Raw genomic sequence first — 20483 nt, 5'->3', positions numbered from 1 at the left:
AGGCACAGCACCTTGGGGCTGGATCCCCATCCTATCCCGCTACTAGGTCACCCCCAAGGCGACTGTCCCTCTCTGACTCAGGTTCATTGCCTCTAGGGAGGCAAACCCTGAAAAAAGAGCCTGGGGTTGGGGATTTGCATCCATAAATTTCTGTCTCTTCACCTGTGTAAATGGTCCAGAGGAGAATAAAGCAGACCATAATTATGGCAATTATAATGAGAGAGGAGTGGCATAGATGCAGAAGTATAATCCAAATTAAACTGTGAAGGAGGTAGCTACATCACCTCCCAAGGCCCTTTTTACACTAATACTCTGTGAGTCTCTGAGCCTAAACCATCCTGGGGGCCCAATTCTGATAATGTGGTGACATGAAGACCAATTGATTTTTGGATTTACAGTTTTCTAGGAAAGTGTTGCTGGGCCTTGGAGCGGATCTGCACATTTTCTGGAGAGAAGATGGTAGCCGGGGAGGTCAGGAGAGCGTGGAACACGTGCTAGCTCTGGTCAAGGCTGCAGTCCTTGGGCGGGCTGAGGGCTGGGCCCGGTGCATGGTCTCTCGTGCACGCAGAGTGAGTGAGAGGGCAGAGCCCTGGGCCAAAAGAGAAGTCTGCAGAGCTTAGTCTTGACACCAGCCTACTTCTTCCCCTACCTCCTTCTCGGTCCTCCTCTGGGAAGGCAGAAAGGGCCTAAGGGCCTATCTCAGGCCAGGTTCCCTGGAAGAAGCAAAGCCTGAGCAGAGATTCTTGAGCAAGTGACTGACCAGGTAGTGTCCTCCAGAAGAACCAGGGTAGAGCACAGGATGAGGCCAAGGCTACATGATCCCATGATCTCACGATCCCACGAGGAGCCCTGGAGCATGAATGGCACCACAGAATCCATTGCACCTGGAGATGTGGGGGCTGGGCTCCTATACTCCTCTGTCAGCTGGTGATTACCTAAGAGCTTTGGAATGGTGGTGAGGGTTGTAGTCTCCAGGAGTCTGCACTGGGTTAAGGGCAGGCCTCTGGAGAAGGTTGCAGGTGTGAACCATTAACAGCCAGTCTGGATGGGTGCACCCACGCACAAATGGGGCAGGCACCAACAGCACCTGCTACTCTTTCTCTCCTAGGAAATGCCAAGTTAATTCAACTCGAGAAGATCCTTGCTTACTTCTGAAGATAGTTTAGAAGTCGTGTGGGGGTAGTTAGGAGGAGGAAATCTAAGGTCCTTCACCACCCTAAAATCGACAAGATTACATTCAAAAGTGAATAATTGCTGCGATAATTCTTCCAAGACTTGTCACATTTAAAGGCTTATTATAATAAACATTCTTAAGGCTGGGCACAGTGGCTCACGCCTGTAATCCCAGCACTTTGGGAGGCCGAGTCGGGCAGATCACCTGAGGTCGGGAGTTCAAGATCAGCCTGACCAACATGGAGAAACCCCCGTCTCTACTAAAAATACAAAATTAACCGGATGTGGTGGCGGGCGCCTGCAATCCCAGCTACTCAGGAGGCTGAGGCAGGAGAATCGCTTGAACCCAGGAGGCAGAGGTTGTGTCGAGCCAAGATAGCACCATTGCATTCCAGCCTGGGCCACAAGAGTGAAACTCCATCTCTAATAATAATAATAATAGGCCGGGTGTGGTGGCTCACGCCTGTAATTCCAGCACTTTGGGACGCCGAGGCAGGCAGATCACGAGGTCAGGAGATCGAAACCATCCTGGCTAACATGGTGAAATCCCGTCTCTACTAAAAATGCAAACAAAAAATTAGCTGGGCGCGGTGGCGGGCGCCTGTAGTCCCAGCTACTTGGGAGGCTGAGGCAGGAGAATGGCGTGAACCCAGGAGGCGGAGCTTGCAGTGAGCTGAGATCGCGCCACTGCACTCCAGCCTGGGTGATAGAGCGAGACTCCGTCTCAAAAAAAAAAAAAAAAAAAAAAATAATAATAATAATAAACATTCTTACAATGAATTTCCATGCTGAGTTGGCACTCCCATCACACAAAACTGTTGCTGAGAGTGGTTGTTTCACTTAAGGTGACCCAGCTAGTCAATGTAGTCCATGTCTGATAGTACAATTTCAGGCAGTACTGCAGACTTCTGGGACTATTCTTTTTAGGAGGGGCTCTTCTCTGAGCAACTCTTTAAGTCACAAACCTCTTTGCACCCTCCAAAGCATCAACTTCAAATGAAAACATTTATCAACTGTCTTCAGTGTTCAAGACACTGGTAGGTCCTGGAGGCTGAAAAAGGAAGTGGTATCTGCCTCCCAGGGTTTGCAGTCAAACCAAGAGCCATATTTGGAGAAAATGGGGAGGTTTGATTAAGTGCCAAATAAGAGTGTGGGGGGCATCATGGGAAGTGGGGAGGAGGAGGGAACTTCTAAAGGGGAGAGGTGTTCCAGCATGGCCTTCTGAGAAGGGTCTGGAATCAGAGAGTTTCAAGTTAGCTGCTGGAGGGTCCCTTCCAGCTGGTTGTTGCTGGGCCACCTGTGCCAAGAAGTGGCACATCCAGCCATTCATGTATCCACACAAACCTGTGTCGGCTGAGCTCCCACTGTCTGGCAGACTCTGAGAGGACTCCCTCAGAGCTCCCATCTCATGTAGCCATGGCCCACTCTACTATCTGCTTTCCAGTTCTTAATCCTGGGTCCTGGGCCATCCAGATTGGGAGGCGCTCTGAGCAGCATGTCTGCTCTTCACTTTACCCCACTCTAATTAAATAAGTGGTTACTTACTTATCTCCCTAGAGAGAAGAGGTTTTAGGGTAGGGAGTGTATCACTTAGGAGTGCTTTTGGATGCATGTAACAGAAAACACCATCTACAATAACTTTAAACAGAGAGATTCATTTAATCACTTCACAAGAGGTTTCGGAAGTGGCAGCAGCTGCTGGTCTTTGCTCACTGGCTCAACAGCATCAAGGTATTCTGTTGCCCTCTTGGCTTGTCTCTTGTCTTATGGTTAAAACAGGGCTGCTATAGCTCAAGACATCACATTCAAATGCAAGGGAGGAAGGTGGAGAAAGGAAAGGGATTGGTGCCCACTGAGTCTATCTCTTGTAAGGAAGACAAATGTCTTCCTAGAGCCTGTAGCAGACTTCTGCTTATTTCTCCTTGGTCAGACCTGGGCACCTGTAACTTCAAAAGAGGCTGAAGAAGCAAGTGTCTCACCTGAGGCTGGGAACATTGCCACTCTGTGCAATGTGGGAGTTTATTATCGAAGACAATGGGGGAATGAATTTCAGGGAGGCAATCATGTTAGCCACAAAGAGAGCTGGGGACTTCCTTGTATAATCTGAGGCACTGAGCTCCTGCCCCCAGCTCCTGCCCAAGAAACTTCTGGACAGTCCCTACCACTGAAACGTCAAGCTGCTTCTTCCTAGTCTGTCCTTAGATGAACCTTGAGAACATTATGCTAAGTGAAGTAAGCCAGTCACAAAGCTACCCTACTGTCCTCTTCCCTCCAGCACATGGAATCAAACACCAGCCTCCTCACCCTCCCTCCCTGACTCAGCCAGGAGGCTGTTCTCCTGGTTTCTGCTCAGTTTCACCCACTGTGGAGCCCCTCTGGGAAAGTTAAAGGGAGGGAGAATGAAAGAGGAGGGAGAGTGTTAATTAAACACCAGATGTTTAACTCTGTTAATTAATGGCTCTGTCACCCTGAGTGGCAGCAGCCTTCTCTTCTCTGTCTCCTTCACCCTCACTATTCTCTTTTTCTCTGGAGGGCCTTGAGTTTGAAGCTAAAGAACTCAACATTTGTTCAATGGGGCCTTGAGACCAGCAAAGGGTAAAGAGAGAAAGCTGGCTAGGGCAACCCAGGAAGAGCGGGTTCCCTTGTCCAGGAGGGAGGCATGGACATTTTGGCAGTAGGAATGGAAAGAAGGAACAGTGGGAGAGAGAGACCAAAGCCCAGAGGTCACAGAGAGACATGTTTTGTTTGGTGCACATAGGGATTTCAAAAAATGCAAGTGGTTGCAAGCATTTAAACATGGGAAAATTTTCACATAAATCTAGATGTGCAGATCTTCTTTAAAAATAGGCAGGTCTGGGCCTGTGTCCTCACACAGCAACAGTTAGCTGGTGGAAAGTAGAGCTGCGTAGCTGGTAGCTGTCCTACCCAGAAGAAACGTGTGTCCTCCCATCCTCCTCTGCCCCCACCCCACATACTTGGCTCATATGTCACATGTCACCTGCCATCCCATCTGGGGTTGGGATCCACTGAGGTACAGGTGCCAGGACTCGACAATGGGTTGCCTGTAGGAGAAGACAGAGAGGAGAGCCTGAGAATGTTGAAACGTGAGTCAGGATATTTGGGGAAATTGTAGGACCAATGACAGAAATGAGGAACATGGGAGGAGTAGGTTAAGGGAGAAAAATGGCAAATTTATTTTGGGCAGGCTGCAGTAGTGATGCCTGGATGACATGGAGACGGAGGCGGCCTGGTGGTCTGGAGTCCGGAAGAGAAGGGCTGGCAATCTGCGGAGCTAGTGGGGCAGGGGTGGAAGTGGAAGCCCTGGGGAGAGAGGGAGGGAGGGAGGCTGAGACCACCCAGTACTGGCTACGGTGAGAGAAGAGGGAATTGAGGATAGAAACTTTGAGAACCACACATTTGGGAGAAAGAACCAGAAAGAAAAGTTAGGGCCAACTGAGAGGGTAGAAAGAACCTGGACTGTGTAACAACAGAGAAGTAGAAACAGGGTTCAATATTTTTATGGCACCTTCCTCTATATGATCTGTTTTAATGCCCAAGTGATATTTCCAGAAAGCCAAGGGAGTCAAATGTTCTGCTCCTCCCGATGCCCCGTGTTCTCTGTCTCCCTTCTTATCTGCTACAGCTGGCTCCCCAACGACACACAAAATCAGCCACTTATATCACAGCTTTTTAACCTCTTTCAGGCCATTTGGATTCTTATATCTATTAACTTTAGAATAAAATCAGCCACTTATATCACAGCTTTTTCTTTTCTTTTTCTTTTTTTCTTTTTTTCTTTTTTTTTGAGTCAGAGACTCGCTCTGTTTTCCAGGCTGGAGTGCAATGGCACAATCTTGGCTCACTACAACCTCCGCCTCCTGGGTTCAAGTGATTCTCCTGCCTCAGCCTCCCAAGTAGCTGGGAATACAGGTGCGGACCACCACACCTGGTAACTTGTTTGTTAGTAGAGATGGGGTTTCACCATGTTAGTCAGGCTGGTCTCGAACTCCTGATCTCAAGTGATCTGCCCACCTCGGCCTCCCAAAGTGCTGGGATTACAGGCATGAGCCACTGCACTCGGCCAGTTTGGATTCTTATCTCTAATAACTTTAGAGGGAAAGGCTTGGTCTGTAATTGAAAGTTTCATTAGCATCCCAGAAATGACCTGCTAGGTAAGCAATAGCCCCTGGTGCTGTCTGCTCATCTCCTTGAGTGTGTAGGAGGGATGCAGCTTCTGTGACCAACACAGACACACACACGACTCTTTGCCACCCTGAAAAGTCTCTGCTCTCTGTGAGTGGCCAAAAGAATGGGGCTTTGGGGTCAGAGTGCCCTTGGGCCAGATCGGACCTGTAGCCACCCATTGTGACTTTTCCCTCCTCTCTAGCCTCCCTAGTTTATACATGTGTCAAATGAGAGTAAGGGTGGTGTGTGCATTAAATAGGATAATTTTCATGGGGGGTCAGGGGGTTGGGGAAGCTGGGGCAGAGTCTGAGCCCATCACCCCAGTCTGTGGTTCTTTCTGTCTCCCTCTGACACCACCAGCACAGAAAGCAAGGCAGCAGATGTTACTGGTCTCACTTCATTTCCATAGATTTACAAGCATCCCTTTATGTGTTACTGAAAAATTGGGTGTAAATCCTATTTTAAGAACACAGTGGAACTCATTACTTAAAGAACACTTTGGAAAATCCTTTTGGGAAGTGAATAATGATCACCTTGTGTGCCGGTGTTGATGAATTTCTTTTTGTTGTAGTGCAGTTCACCTGGAAGTTCTTCCCGCAATCTCCCCTTTCCATTTTGTGGCCGTCCTCTTTCTCACGGGACAGACCCTGTTCTCCTTTCCTGTGCCTGTCATTTCCACATCTCTGCTCCTCCCTCTCCACCACCCACCGGGCCTGCATGTCGGGCTTCCCGATGTTCCTCCAGCAGTAGCTCCTTCTTCCCTGAGACCATGTGGCCATGACTGGCTGGGATCCATTTGCTGGCTGCTACTCCTTCTTCAGAAATTCAGTCACAGATGAGTCTCTGGATGCCAGAAATGTGTTTGCCATGTGGGAATGACTGAGCGGGAGTCCCTAGGGTGAGTGTGGCAGGCAGAATAATGGCTCACCAAAGATGTCCATGTCCTAATCCCTAGAACCTGTGAATATGGTGCCTTACGATGCAAAAGGGAATTTGCAGATGTGATTCAGTCAAGGACCTTGAGGTAGGGAGATTATCCTGGATGATCTAGATGGGCCCAATGTAATCACAGGGATCCTTAAAAGTAGAGAACCTTGCCCAGCTGTGGTCCACGGGAGAGGCAACAGTGGAAGAAGGGTTAGAGATTGCAATGTGGCTAGCTTTAACTATGGAATGTGGGCAGCCTCTAGAAACTGAGAAAGGTGAAGAAATGGATTCTCCCCCAGAGCCTCCATTGAGGAATGCAGTCCTGCTAATGCCTTGATTTTAGCCCACTGAGACCCATGTTGGACTTCTAACCTATAGAAGCTTAAGGTAATACATGTGTGTTTGAGGCCTGGTGTGGTGGCTCACGCTTGTAGTCTCTTTGTAGAGAGAGAGGCAGGAAGACACTTTGGGAGGCTGAGGCAGGAAGCTCTCTTGAAGCCAGAAGTTCAAGACCAGCCTGGGCAACATAGTGAGATCATATCTACAAAAAATTTTAAAAATTAGCCAGGTATGGTGGTGCAACCTGTTGTCACAGCTACTTGGGGGGCTGAGGCAGGAGGATCTTTTGAGCCTAGGAGGTCAAGGCTGCAATGAGCTGTGATCATGTTACTGCACTAGAGCCTGGGCAGCAGAGCAAGACCCTGCCTAAAAAAAAAAAAAAAAAGTTTGTTTCAAGCCATTACTGTGGTGATTTGTTAAAGCAGCACCAAGAAACAAACACAGCAGCAACCATGTGGTCCCTGGGGCATTCTGGCCTATATCTGACCTCATCTCTTTTGCCTGGTTCATCATGTATCCATGACTCACCCAAAATTCTCCCCCTTCAGTGAGTGGTTCCAGCTGGTGCCTGGCCTGTGTCTCTTGGATGCCCTGTGGCTTCACTCCGTCTCCTGTTGCCCACCATCTCGTCCCTGGGCGGCCTGATACTCCAGCCCAACAGCTAAGGTGTGGACGGACAGTAGGGGGCTGGCTTCTCTCACTGGTCAGGGGTAAGTGTGCCCAGGGGAGCGTGGGGGGCTGCAGCAGGTACCAGACTGAGGGGAGAGCAGGGAGAAGACCCCCTCATCTGGGGCATCATCAGCATACCTCCTAGGACCTCAGTCCACTGTATTTGAGCAGCTCTTCCTTTTTAAAAATTGTGGTAACATATATATAACATGAAATTGGCCATTTAACCCTTTTTAAGTCCACGGTTCAGTAGTATCAGGTACACTCACATTGTTATGCAGCCATCACCACCCTCCATCTCCAGAACACTTCGTCTTGCAAAACTGAAACTGTACACCCATTAAACAATAACTCTGGCTTCCTCCCGCCTCAGGCAAGCACCATTCTACTTTCTGTCTCCATGGATTTGACTACTCTAGGTACCTCATATAAATGGAATCATGCAGTGTTTATCTTTTCGTGGCTGGCTTACTTCACTTAGCATAATGTCCCCAAGGGCCATCCATGTTGTAGCATGTGTCAGAATTTCCTCCTTTTATAAGGCTGAATAATATTCCATTGTATATATCTTTCACATTTTGTGTATCCATTTATCTGTTGATGGACGCTTGGGTTACTTCTGCCTTTTGGCTATTGTAAATAATGCTACTATGAACATGTGTACAAATATTTCTTCGATATCCTACTTCTGGTTCTTGTGGGTATATATCCAGAAGTGGAATTGCTGGATCATATGGTAATTCTATATTTAATTTTTTGAAGAACTGCCAGACTGTTTTACACAGCGGCTGTACCATTTTACATTCCCACCAACTCATTTTAACTATTTTCAAGTATGCGGTTCAGTGGCATTAAGTTCATTCACACCGTCCTGTAAGCATCACCACCATCCATCTCTGTAGGAGCTCTTTGAATTACAGAGAACTAACTCTCTGGATGTGGAGAAACTTACTGGGGGAAGTGAGTAGAAATGGGCCCTCCCCACAAAGATTTATGCTGAGCAACTGAATTGGTGCTGGAAATCCCAAGAAAATCCAGGCCTTTAGTTGGATTTGCTGCCTGTTTTTGAGTTGTGGGCATGTTTTCAAATGCAGTTTTCATTTTATGCAGCAACTGAATATCTGATAGTGAAATGTTTCCACGGAGAGAGCCTGCCCAGGGGGAGGAGGAAAAGGAGGCTGCTCTAATGAATAGATAAGCTTGATTTGCGTCTGGCGACATCCTTAGCATTTAATTTCAGCAATTAAAGTAGGCAAGTCCCCTTTGTTTTCTTTTTCCTTGCAAAAACAATAAAACATTACAGAATGTTTGGTAAATAAGAAACAAAATCCTACTCATGATATTACCTTAGTGAAACCACCACCACCATTTGTAATGCTAATCTGTGCAAGGCATGAACCAAACATGCTATTCACCTTATTTCATTTAAGCCACACTGCTACTCTATGAGGCAGGGCTCTGGTTCTCCCTGATGGCTGCATGCTCTCTGTGCATGCATTTGGTCCATCTTCCTCCACATGCCTGTCTTCTACACAATTGCCCTCACAATGTTCACACTTTGTTTTCCCAAGTGGTGTAAACATTCTTGTTATATTCTTGTTTTCATTCCTTACCGTGTGTTGACTTACTCTGTTTGTAGGAGCAAGACCAGTCTCTATGATCACAAATACAGAAGATTATAGACCATGTTTATGAGATTTTCGCCATCTGCAAACATTCCCTGGAGTGGCTTGGGCTCCACCCACATGGCTATGTCAAATAATGTCACTTTCTAAATGGCTGTGTCCTGTGTGGTGTGCTGGCATTGAGTAAGGGGCAGACTCCTGAGCCCAACTGCCTGGGTTTGAATCCAGCTTTTACCAGTCTGACCTCATGCAAGTTACTTTTAACTGGTCTGTGCCTCAGTTTTCCCATCCACGAAATGGCGACGATTACAATACCCGCCTCACGGGGTTATTGTTTGGATTAAACGGCATAATATAAAGAGCATAGACCACTTCTGGGTACACAATAACATGGTTGTTATTGTTGTTGTCACTGTTACTTAATCCTACTATTACTTAGTCTCTGCCGCGAGCTCCCTGCCCAATCTTGCTGTCTCCTCCCATCCTCAGTTTCTTCATCTATAAAGTACAGTGCTGAACCATGTAATCTGTGTCAGAGCCCTTCTTGTTAAACTTTTGGTCATCACCTTGTTCCTTTTATCTTCCCCATTGCAGCTGGAGGGATGTGGGTGGGACTGCAGGGAGGACTGCCGGAACACTCATGACACACATGCGTGACTTGGAGGTTTCTAGGAATATATGGAGGAGAGAAGAACTCAGCCCAGATTGCAGAAAGCAGAGGCAGGGGATGAAGTTGCCCCTGGGAGAGGGCAAGGGGGTGGGGGTAGGAGAGGCTCCCCATACCCTCCCCCTCCCCCGATTTTAGAGCTGAAAAGTGCTAGGAAGGCTTTCCTCCCTCTGCCTTGCCTCTCTGGTCCAAATCTTCCCTCTGGGCCCCAGTCCCCCAGATGGTCTAAAAGGGAAGAAAAGAGGAAAATCCGTATCAAATCTGCTCTATTCAGAGCAATGGGAAGGCATCTGCATCTCAATCTTATCTTTGTGCTGAGTTGGGCTAAGCTTGGCCCCACAAGTGGTGAGTGATATGTGGGTGGGAAGATGCCTTCACCGCCCCCACGGAGAAGCCCACTTGTGGGCCACCATACTCGGTGGCCCTGGGCAGGGGCAGGAGAGGGCTGCCCCCACAATGCTTTCCCTTCCTGCCAAACTACAGACAGTACACATTCTTCCCTGCTCTTGGTTTCCCCTCTATTTCCTCTTCTTTTATTTTCCTTCTCTTTTTCTCCCCCTTTCCCAGGCAGGCAGCCAAGTGGAGACTTTGAATGGAGGCAAGGATGGAGGGGACCTGGGGAAGAGGACTGGCCTGAATCACCTTCCCCAAAGGTCCTCATGGACTGAGCTGGAGGTGGGGACTAAAGGAAGCATCGCCTTCCTTCCCACCCACCCTGGCCCCTGGCTGTCAGGCCTGGGCTGGGGGAAGCTGCCAGGTGGCTGTCATCACTCTGGGCTTGGGGCTCCAGAGTCTGCCCTCTCCATCTGGAACTTCTAGAATTTGTTTCTCTGGAGCCATTCAGGACCCGGGAAAAACTGCCTCCCACAGCCCAAATTCACAAGAGGCTGGTGTGCAGCAGGAAGTCAGCTTAATAATTTATAGCTAGAAAGCACTCTCCCTAGTAAGGAAGCCAACTCAGAAAACCAAATTAAACTGGGAGGGCTGCTTGGAGAGCACGTGGAGCCAGGGCTGTGGAATGCAACGATAGGGCTGGGGCCAGTTTGTCCTCCAGGGAGGATGGTGAGTGTAGCAGCCCAGGGTGTGGGCTTATGCAGCAGACAGTTGCGGATTCAAATCCCAGCTTCACTGGCAGTGGCAGGGGGACCTTGGGCAAGTGCCTCAGCTTCTAGAATGATGCTTATGTGGGCACCTGTTGGCCTTCTTGCAAAGCTGCTGTGAGATCTTGCAGGGAAAGAGCTTACTTAGCACAGTGCCTAGCATGCTGTCAATATGCTCCAGGCATTTGTACTCAAGCCCTCATCTTTTAGGGTCATAAGTTGTCTTTTTCTTCCTGATGACACCCTTTCATGGTTTTTTTCACTAAAAAGAAAAGAAGTGTGAGGTTACCCTGGAGAGGTAACCTGTGCCCGGATCTGACCACATGGACAGTAGAAAGATGTGGTCAGATCCGTGCATGTAACTGTCCCCACCCGTCATGTCCTGTCCTTCCCTTCTCTCCTGAAACAGCACTCTTCAAGAGAGTTCCGCCTTCTACGTGAGGCCTCTTAGACACCCGCCTGACTGCAGCCCGTCACCCGCTTTCCCAGGACGTTTTTTCCCTTTTAGGGCACTCACATCAGCTGCTTCCCGCTGCTCTACCCATGCATCTGTCTTGCTGGACGTTGCAGGAGAGCCGGCCCGATGCATCCTCGTGCTGAATGGAATGGTCCCAGTGCAGCAACTCAGCTGCTACCCACCCCGGGGTGGTCTGGGCAATCCCCCGTCTGAAAACGGGGGAGGGTTCGGTTGTGCAGGGGGCACCTGTTGGGAGACCGGTTTGCGCTCTGTGGGGGAATTCAGCTCTGATACACACTCTCTTAGCCTCTGTCTCCGTCATCCTTCGCCCCTGAGCAGAGGGCACCGGTCGCTGTGTAGCTGCAGGCCTCTTGATTGCTCCGGCCTTGGCTCCTGCCCCCACTTCTCCGCGCTCCTTCACTGTCACTCGCCAATTTCACTCACTCCCCCTGTAACAGCAAACCCTCTTCCTAATCTCTGTGCTGGGAAAATGAGCCCAGGAGAAGTCCCATACAAGGTGGGGAGGCCTCAGGGGGCGTGTGCATGGGCATGCATTCTCTCACACACATGTGCGTGCATTCACACGCCTCCAGGCACCATAAGAGTGACCCCAAACCCAGAACCCACTGGGAACTGGGACAGCAGCGTGAGAGAAGGCAAGAGAAGCTCTGGCCAAAGATTTGGGAAAATGCTTTCTTCACTGCTGAAGATTTCCCAAAATAGCAGGAGTTGGCTGGTGCTGCATCTCCCCTCCCCCACTCCTAGAGCACCCTGCCCTAGCTCCAATGCCAAGCAGGCCCGAGGCAGGGCAAGGCACTGGCCATCTGTGCCCCCTTCCCCATCTAGACCCGGGGCCATGGGTCACTGTCTGTGCTCACTGGAGACATGTCTCCTCTCCTCTTTTAGACTGTAAGCTCCTTGAAGGCAAGGACCATGGTTTTGTCTTGTGAACCTCCCTCCTCCCCGCTTTCTCATCTATACAGGGCCCAGCACATAGTAGGTGTTCAGTAAATGCTCAGTGAAGTATTATATAAATGAATGAACAGATACTTAGGTAACTAGCGGAATATGTTTTACATATACTAGTAAACTAATATTAATGGATTTCATAAAGAGCCTACTCGGTACCAGACTTAGTTCTGGGTGTATCAAAGCAGTCTCTCTAAGCAAGAAGCTATTAACCTTATTTCACAGGTGATGAAACCAAGGTTTGCAACCAGGTAGAGCAGCCTCCCAAGCTCAGGGCTTTCTATGATACTATACAACCCTCGGGATAATTGGATTGGCTATGCACTGCTGGTGGGGAAATTCTGGAATTATTTTAACATCAAATCAGACAGACGTGTTAGAAATAGAAATTTCTGTTTGTCTTGGGAGTATTTGGTTGTATGTATGAGAAACCAAACTGTATGGGATAGGAATTATATTTAGTTAATATAATTGAGATGTGAAAAACAAGGGCTTAAACTAGTTAAGACTGTATTATTCACTAATAATAATAGCACTTATACAATGCCTACTTTGTGGCAGATGCTGTTCTAGGCCTGTTAGATAAAAATAACTTATTTCATCTCCACAACAGCTGTGAGCTGGGTGTTATTATTCTCCCCATTTTGCAGAGAAGGAAACGAGAGACACAGCAAGCATAGGAAAGGAGTCTGGAGGTAGACAGAACAGAGCTGGCTCCATCTTCAACATCCCAGGTTCCACCTAGCTTAGCATATGGCTAAATGTCACGTCCTTTGTTTTTTTAGAGACATGGTCTAAAAAAAAAAAGAAGAAGATGATGACTACTCAGGTAGGCTCAACACCTGCAATCCCAGCATTTTGGGAGGTTGAGGTGATAGGATAGCTTGAGTCCAGGAGTTTGAGACCAGCCAGGGCAATACAGTGGACTCTGTTTCTACAAAAAAAAAAAAACAACAAAATTGCCCAGCCTGGTGGTATGTGCCTGTAGTCCCAGCTACTCTGGAGGCTGAGGAGGGAGGATCGCTTGAGCCTGGGAGGTTGAGGCTGCAGTGGCTGTGATCATTCCACTGCACTCCAGCCTAGGCGGCAAAGTGAGACCCTGTCTCAAAAAAAAAAAAAAAAAAAAAGATGACCACCCCACAGGGCCCATATTTATCTGTTCCAGTTTCCCCTGCAAAGACTGACTTGATCTGCTTTGCAATCCTTAGCATATGGCTAAAGGTCACTTACCAGCTGCAGATGGCTACTGTGGCACCATTCCTCCTATCTGCCAACCACTCTGGAAAAAGGGAAGCCCTCTTAGAGCATGTCCCTGTAAGCCCCACTGACAACCTCCTCATTCATCTCATGGGCCACCTCTTCCTGAAAGACTAGGAAAAGTTTTGAGCAGGGCAGGTTGCCTCCTGCCCTCATGAAGCAGAGGCTCCTTTAGAAAGGAGGAAGGCGAGGACAGACTGAGGAGGCAATGCCTGTTGGCAACTCCTAGTGTGACACAACTCCAACGGGATTAAGTAAAAATGGAAAATTTTATTACAAGGGTCTGGGAGTGGGGGTGGCTCATGGAAGTAGAATGTATTTAAACCTCAGGAAAGGGCTGGAACGGGGAACTGGAAAGCTGTCAGCATGCCTCTGTCTCCTGTCACTGGTCTTTGTCTTCAGATTGTCCTCAGCTCACATGGCAGGTAGCAGAGAACTGCCCCACGGTGGGCACAGAGGCTCATGCCTGTAATCCCAGCATTTTGGGAGGCTGAGGGATTACTTGAGGCCAGCAGCTTGAGGTTACAGTGAGCTATGATCATGCCGCTGCATTCCACCCTGGTTGACAGCAGAGTGATATCCCGTCTCATAAAAACAAACAAACAAAAAAAACAGAAGAATATGACCACCACACACATTTACATATTCCAGTTTCCTCTATAAAGACTGACTTGACCTTGGGGGTTCACACACCCACATTGCTGTGGGAGAGACCTGAATTGTCTGTTTTGATCACATGACCATCCTGGTATAAGCAGCTATGGCTGGGATGGGGACCCCATGGTACATATGAGGCTGCTGGGGCCTACCTCGTTGACCATAAATGGAGGGGAGATGATTTCCATAGATAGGGAATTCTTGGGAGTTGGGAAGTCACCTCCCAATTCTAGAACTTGCCTCGAAAAGTCAGACCCCATAACATTTCCAGTGATATGGGAACCAATCACTCTTCTTTTTTCAGTATGATACCTGCAGTGGTGCTGAAATTTGCAAAGCTGCAGGCATAGACTCCTTGCTCTTGCCTCACCTGGAGCGAAGGTAATTGAGTAGAGGAGATCCCAGATCTAGGCCCTGTTCCATCCTTTCCCCACCCGTCATGTCCTGTCCTTCCCTTCTCTCCTGAAACAGCAGACAGACGTGCTGTGCTGGGGCCCAGGTGGACACAGTAATATTAATCTAGCAATTACTGATTCAAGAGGGAGTTGGAGGACATATTTACATAAAAATCATAATGAGAATGGAACTTCTGCTGCAGAACTTAGGTACCTTAAGGCCTGGGGTTCAGGGTAGGAGAAGAGGCCCAGGATATGCTCCTAATTCGGGCCCCTGGAGCTCAGGATCTGGCCACATACAGGGCTAGGCCTGGGGCTCTGAAGCTGGTGGTCAGACCTGGGGCGGGGAGGCAGAGAGGCCTGGGAAGGGAGCACAGGTTAGCGGGAGGGTGGGAAAGAGTGAGGGGAGAGGAGGGCAATTGTCTTGGCACCTTGGCTGTTCTTAGGGGCTGACAGGAGAAAAGCCCCAGCTAAGGGCTAAAAAGCTGTTATTTGCATATGCATTGAGTATCCCTAATGAGGTGTTCTATCAGTCAGGGTCCCCCCAGGAAACAGATGACATACTCACTTGGGGCAATGCGAGGGCAGTTTAATAAAGGAACTGTTTACAAAGGTGTAGGAAGGGGGTTTGGGAACCATATGGGATAACTCCCTGTGCAGTACGCAGGGGCTGGTAAGCAAGGAGGCGGCACCACCCCTAGTTCTGAAGGGAGGACAGAGGGAGCAATTTCCTTCCCAAGCCTGGAAGCAGACGAGCTCTGGTCTGTTGAGGGATGCAGCTGTGCTCACTCTGCTGCCTTCTCCTCCCTCTGTTGGCCAAACCCAAGCAGGGCCTCCTTGCATGCTGTTCCCCCACATCCATCCACCTCCCTGCTGGCGCAGAGCAGGGAGGAGGAGAGCCAGGGCAAATGTGGAGGTGCAGGCAGAGGGCATCCAGCATAAGTGTCAGAGGGCAAAAGGAAGTGCTCCAGTCCCTGTTCCTCTTTCCCCAGAGCACCAGAATAACTCATGCTAGTTGATCACTCAGTGTCTGCCAGGTACTGCTCTAGGCCTTTTAAAGGTAATAACTCCTTTCCTCCTCACAACTGCTGAAGAAGTTGATGTTGTTATTATCATCCCCAGTTTGGAGAAACTAAGGCAGAGAGAGGTTGTGTTTTTCCCAGAGTCACACAGCTAGCAAGGAGGAGGACTAGGACTGGGCCTCGGGTTGTCTGGCTCCAGAGATTTGGCCTTGCCCTTTGAATCCCTCTTCCCCAGCCCTGTGGCCTTGTTTGAGGGGCCAGGGGTCAATGTCAGGAAAAGGGGTTGGTGGGCTCCAAGGATGGACAGCACAGCGAAACCCCATGCCACAGGATGGACCCAGGCTAGCACTGAGGAGAAATTCCATGTGAGTGACGGTGTGAAAAATCATTCAAGGGAGTAGGTTTGGACCAAATCTCCCTCCCAGAGGGTCTCTGCTAAGAGGAATGGTTAGGCACTTCTGGGGAGGAGCAAAGTATGAACGAGTTTGAGCCTGAGGATAAGGGGATCAAAAAGGTGCTGTGGGTCCTAATTCCCTGTGGGGTGCAGACCAGGGAGGGAGTTGGGGGAGAAGGGGCCAGTTGGGTGCTCTGGCTTCGTGCTGTTATTTCCTTGGAGGCTTGCAGCCATTCAGTGATGGGTATTATTCCATTTCACACACACGTGAAGAAACTTAGGCAGGAAAAAAGTAATCCTACTGTAATTTTCCAGACCTGGAGTAAGGTAGGGGCAGTAGGAAGGGAAGAGAGAGGAAGGGTTGGGGCAAAACTCTTAGAGCAGGAAGGAGCCCCAGCCCTCTAGTCCTCCAGCTTCTACCCTGGGAGCCGCTTATCAGAATCACCTGGGAATTCTATACCTGCCAGCCCAGGACTCTGCCCCCTCAGGGGGATGATTCTGATTCACCCCAGCTCCTGTCAGGGATCCCTAATCTAGTTCAACCTTTCATTTCATTGCTGAAGAAAATGACACCAAGGAGGTCACTCTGGGTTAGAGACCTTTGCGAGACGTAGGGTCAGCGGGGCTTGGTGACATGTTAGACAGACTAACGAAGGAGAGAGGAGGTGGAAGGCGACAAGTTAGACAAATGTTAGGGCTTTTCCAGGAGTTTTAGTGAACCCGAACTAGTTGTTTAAAAGTTTCTTAAATCTAAAAACTTTATTGAGTAGCCAATATGTTTACCTGGTCACAAATGAAAATAATATAAAAAGGTATTTACTGAGAAGCATTGATTCCCATTTTGCTACTTATAGATAACCTACTAAGATTAGTTTTGGTTTATTTTTCTAGTGTATATCAATGCTAATATAAGCAAATATAAATACATGTGTTTTTATTTTTACTGTCTTATTTTCACAAAAGTTACCATGCTAATAAGCTGTTCTGCACCTTGCTTTTTTCACTTTTTTGATACGGATATTTTTCCATATCAAAACCTAGAGAAAGCCTGGGCAGCAGAACAAGACCCCTCCACTTACAACAGAGCATGCCCCTCTAGCCAGGCATGATGGTGCATGCCTGTGGTCCCAACCACTGGAGAGGCTGAGCTGGAAGGATCGCTTGAGTCCAGGAGGTCAAGACTGCAGTGAGCCATGATCGTGCCACTGCATTCCAACCTGGGAGACAGAGCAAGACCCTGTCTCTCTAAAAATAAAATAAAATAAATAGAGAAAATCTTCACACTTTTTAACAGCTGCATAATATTCCATTGTGAAGATACACCCTAGGTTATTTGGGCAATCTCCTGTTTCTGAATATTTGGTTGTTTTCTGCCTTTCTGTTCTTTCAAAGGATGGCACAATGAACAATCTCGTTCGTAAGTCACTTTGCACATGTGCAGGTGCCTCTGTGGTCTGTTTTTGCCTCTCAACTATCTGTGAAGAGGCAGGTTTGATTTTTCAATTTACAATCTGTCACAGATGGATACTTACATAAAATTCAATAAAAGTAAATTACTAGAGAAATGAATAGAAATAAAACATGCAACATACAAACCTGAATATTTTGTTATTAGATTCAATACACATAAAATTACCCTGTCAAATTATTGTAAAGATTTTTAAACACTGACTCTCAAATCTCTGCATTTCTGTGACTGTGGAGTTGTTCCAGTGTGTGAATTGACACTGGTTTGTGGAACACACTTCAAGGAGAAAGAGTGTAGACTCAAAGAATTAGGTTGCTAGGTCAACGGGTAAATACATGGGTGGTTTTGCCAGATATTGCCAGGATCACCCCACAGGGATTGTGCCATCTTGCACACCCCAACCCCTACAGTAGTATATGGTAGTGGCCCTCTCCCCACTGCTTTACCGAAAGACTGCAGCAAGTAACTTGGATTTTTGCTAAACCGATAGATGAGAAGTGGTATCTCAGTCTGTGTTTTAACTTGTGTTGCTCTTGTTATGAGTGAGGATAAGTGTCATTCATATTGTAAGCCCCTGTTTGTATGTATATTCTTTGCCTATTTTTCTACTGGATTGTTAGTCTTTTCCTTCTTGATTCCTAGAAGTTCTATAATTGCCCGATGAATTCATCTTGCTCACTGTCCAGAAAAGCCAATGCATTGAGAACAGCGGGTTTTTGCAATAGAGAGAGAACTTAATAGATGCAAAGCCAGCTAAGCAGAAGGACAGGAGTTTATCCTTATTCAAAGCAGCCTCCCCCAAAATTTAAAGGATAATTTGTGGAGCAGTGGGGCTAGGGAGTGGAGAGTACTGATTGGTTAGGTCGTGGATGAAATCACAGGGAGTTGAAGCCTGTCTTCTTGTGCTGAGTTCAGTTCCTGGGTCGGGGGGCCACAAGGTCAGATGAACCAGTTTATCAGTCTGGGTGGCATCAGCAGATCCAACAGAATGCAGGGTCTGAAAAATACCTAGAACACCAATCTGAGGTTTTACAATAATGTTATCTATAGGAGCAATTAGGAATCTTGTGACATCTGGCTGAATGACTCCTGAGCCATACTGTCTTATCCTGTGGCTAATTTGTTAGTATTATAAAGGAGATCTGATCTCCAAGCAAGGAGGTGGTTTGCTTTGGGAAGGGGCCGTAATCTTCTCTGCTTCAAAGTTAAACTGTAAACTAAATTCCTTCTACAGTTAGCTTGGCCTAGGCCTAGGAATGAGCAAGGGCAACTTGCAGGCTAGAAGCAAGATGGAGTCTGTTAGGTCAGATTTCCTGCACTGTCATACTTTTTGCAAAGGCAGTTTCAGTTCTTTATATATTAGGAATATTAGTCTCTTGTCTGTGATATGAATTGCAAATATTTTTTCTAGTTTGTCATTTTCCTTATGATTTTGATTGATGTTGTTTTTGGGGAGAGGAGGGGGAAGTGCAGGTGTTTGTTTTTTAATGTAGTCAAATTTATCTATCTTTTCTTTGATGGCTTCTAGATTTTGAGCCATGGTTTCCCATGCCAAGATATAAAGGATCCTGCCTGAATTTTCTTCTAGTATTTTTATGATTGTTATCCTTAACATTGAAATTTTTTGTCTATTTGAATTTTTTCCGAGTATATAAAGTATGAGTTATGGATCCAGATTTATCATTTTACAAATAGCTACCCATGGCCTCAGCTCCATTTATTAAAATCCCTAAGATACTACCTTTATCATTAAAACTAATTTTAAACCATTTGGGATCATAAATAGAAAAGGCACTATAATTTGTCAGTTTTGTACAGAATGCTATTACAAGGGAAATTAGCTTTCAGGGAGTGATCTATATCTTCGCATTTACTAGAGCAGAGCAAACGCTGAGTAACATAAATACAATAGAAATTTATTTTTCAAATCCTGTGGGGGCACTGTAACCACAAGGAAATTGAGGGAAGTGGGCCCAGTTGGAGGGAGCGCTTGGTGAGACTGAGTGTTTACGTTGCAGGTTTTCTCCCCTGTCTGCCTCCCGGAGCTAGGACTGCAGAGGGGCCTATCATGGTGCTTGCAGGCCCCCTGGCTGTCTCGCTGTTGCTGCCCAGCCTCACACTGCTGGTGTCCCACCTCTCCAGCTCCCAGGATGTCTCCAGTGAGCCCAGCAGTGAGCAGCAGCTGTGCGCCCTTAGCGAGCACCCCACCGTGGCCTTTGAAGGTAAGAGCTGCTTCCTACTTGGCCCTGTCTTGCAATGGCCGTGTCCTGAAGGACTTAGGTCAGACCTTGGCAGGATGTTTCTGGCTGTTGGATGTCCTTGGGATGTTCATTAACTGCTGGGTCCCGTCCCGGGGTCCTGAGACTCTTCCTCTGGTGCTGGATGTTTTAAGAAGGATGGGCAGCAATGGGCTGGAGGGGTCTAATTTTTGTCTCTCCGTAATGTATTCAGGCCCTTCATGCATGCCAATCTGGGGTAAGGGGAGTCTTTTGCTAGAAAAGGAAGTTGTGGATGCCCTGGGTGGGGGTGGCCAGGGGTCTCAGCATGACTCATGCATTAGGAGGTGCCTGGAGATCTCTGGAAAGCTTCCTTCTGCTCTAAGGGGCTGCAGGGATCCCTCTCTTTAGGGTCTTGGGAAACCCCGGTGCAAGGGCCCTGGTGACTCATAACTCCTTCTATTTGTCAAGGGAGGGTATGAGAATGTCCTATTAAAGTGTTTCCCAAACTGGGATCTGTAAATCACTGGACATATTCCAAGGGGTCTGTAAATTCTTGATAAGAGTTTCTAAAATTAGTATATACATTCTAATACTTGCTTAAAAAAAAAAAAACACACAAATACCAGACATTCTCTCACGATCTGTTACACAGTTTGCGGGGGTCATGGTTGTGTTACAGTCACATTAGTACTTCTTGAACCACCACCTACTTGGCAGCTCACACTGGGATCTGCAGATGTAGTCTCAGGGGTTCCTAGGTTCTTAAGTTTGATGGACACTGGCAGGTTTCCTCCTCATAGTAACCCTGTTGGGGAGGCAGTGCCAGGAGATCGTCACTGCCTTTTACAGATGGGAAGGCCTAGGCATGGTGGGCCAGAGAGGCTTGTCAGAGCCAGTCCTCAGTTCTGGGCTCCTGATTCCACGTGCAGTGCTCTGTCCACTGCCCACTGCTGAGCGATC

General features: G+C 47.8%; 1 protein-coding gene across 5 annotated transcripts in view; it reads left to right on the top strand.

Annotated features, from left to right (window-relative positions):
- SEMA5B (semaphorin 5B) overlaps nucleotides 1-20483 on the top strand; it is a 119562-nt gene that overhangs the window by 60136 nt on the left and 38943 nt on the right. For 4 of the 5 annotated variants that reach the window (XM_016941758.4, XM_016941757.4, XM_016941755.4 and 1 more), the window contains exons 2-3: nucleotides 7173-7334; nucleotides 19323-19526. In XM_016941758.4, coding sequence (XP_016797247.2) covers nucleotides 7211-7334; nucleotides 19323-19526 — 328 coding nt within the window. In that variant the 5' untranslated portion in view covers nucleotides 7173-7210. The remainder of the gene's footprint in view (nucleotides 1-7172; nucleotides 7335-19322; nucleotides 19527-20483) is intronic. The other variant, XM_016941759.4, reaches the window with a different exon arrangement.

Source organism: Pan troglodytes, chromosome 2 (assembly GCF_028858775.2).
Source record: "Pan troglodytes isolate AG18354 chromosome 2, NHGRI_mPanTro3-v2.0_pri, whole genome shotgun sequence".
Classification (NCBI taxonomy): domain Eukaryota; kingdom Metazoa; phylum Chordata; class Mammalia; order Primates; family Hominidae; genus Pan; species Pan troglodytes.
Note: the sequence above shows the minus strand (reverse complement) of the source record. Positions and strands in the feature narration are given on the sequence as shown.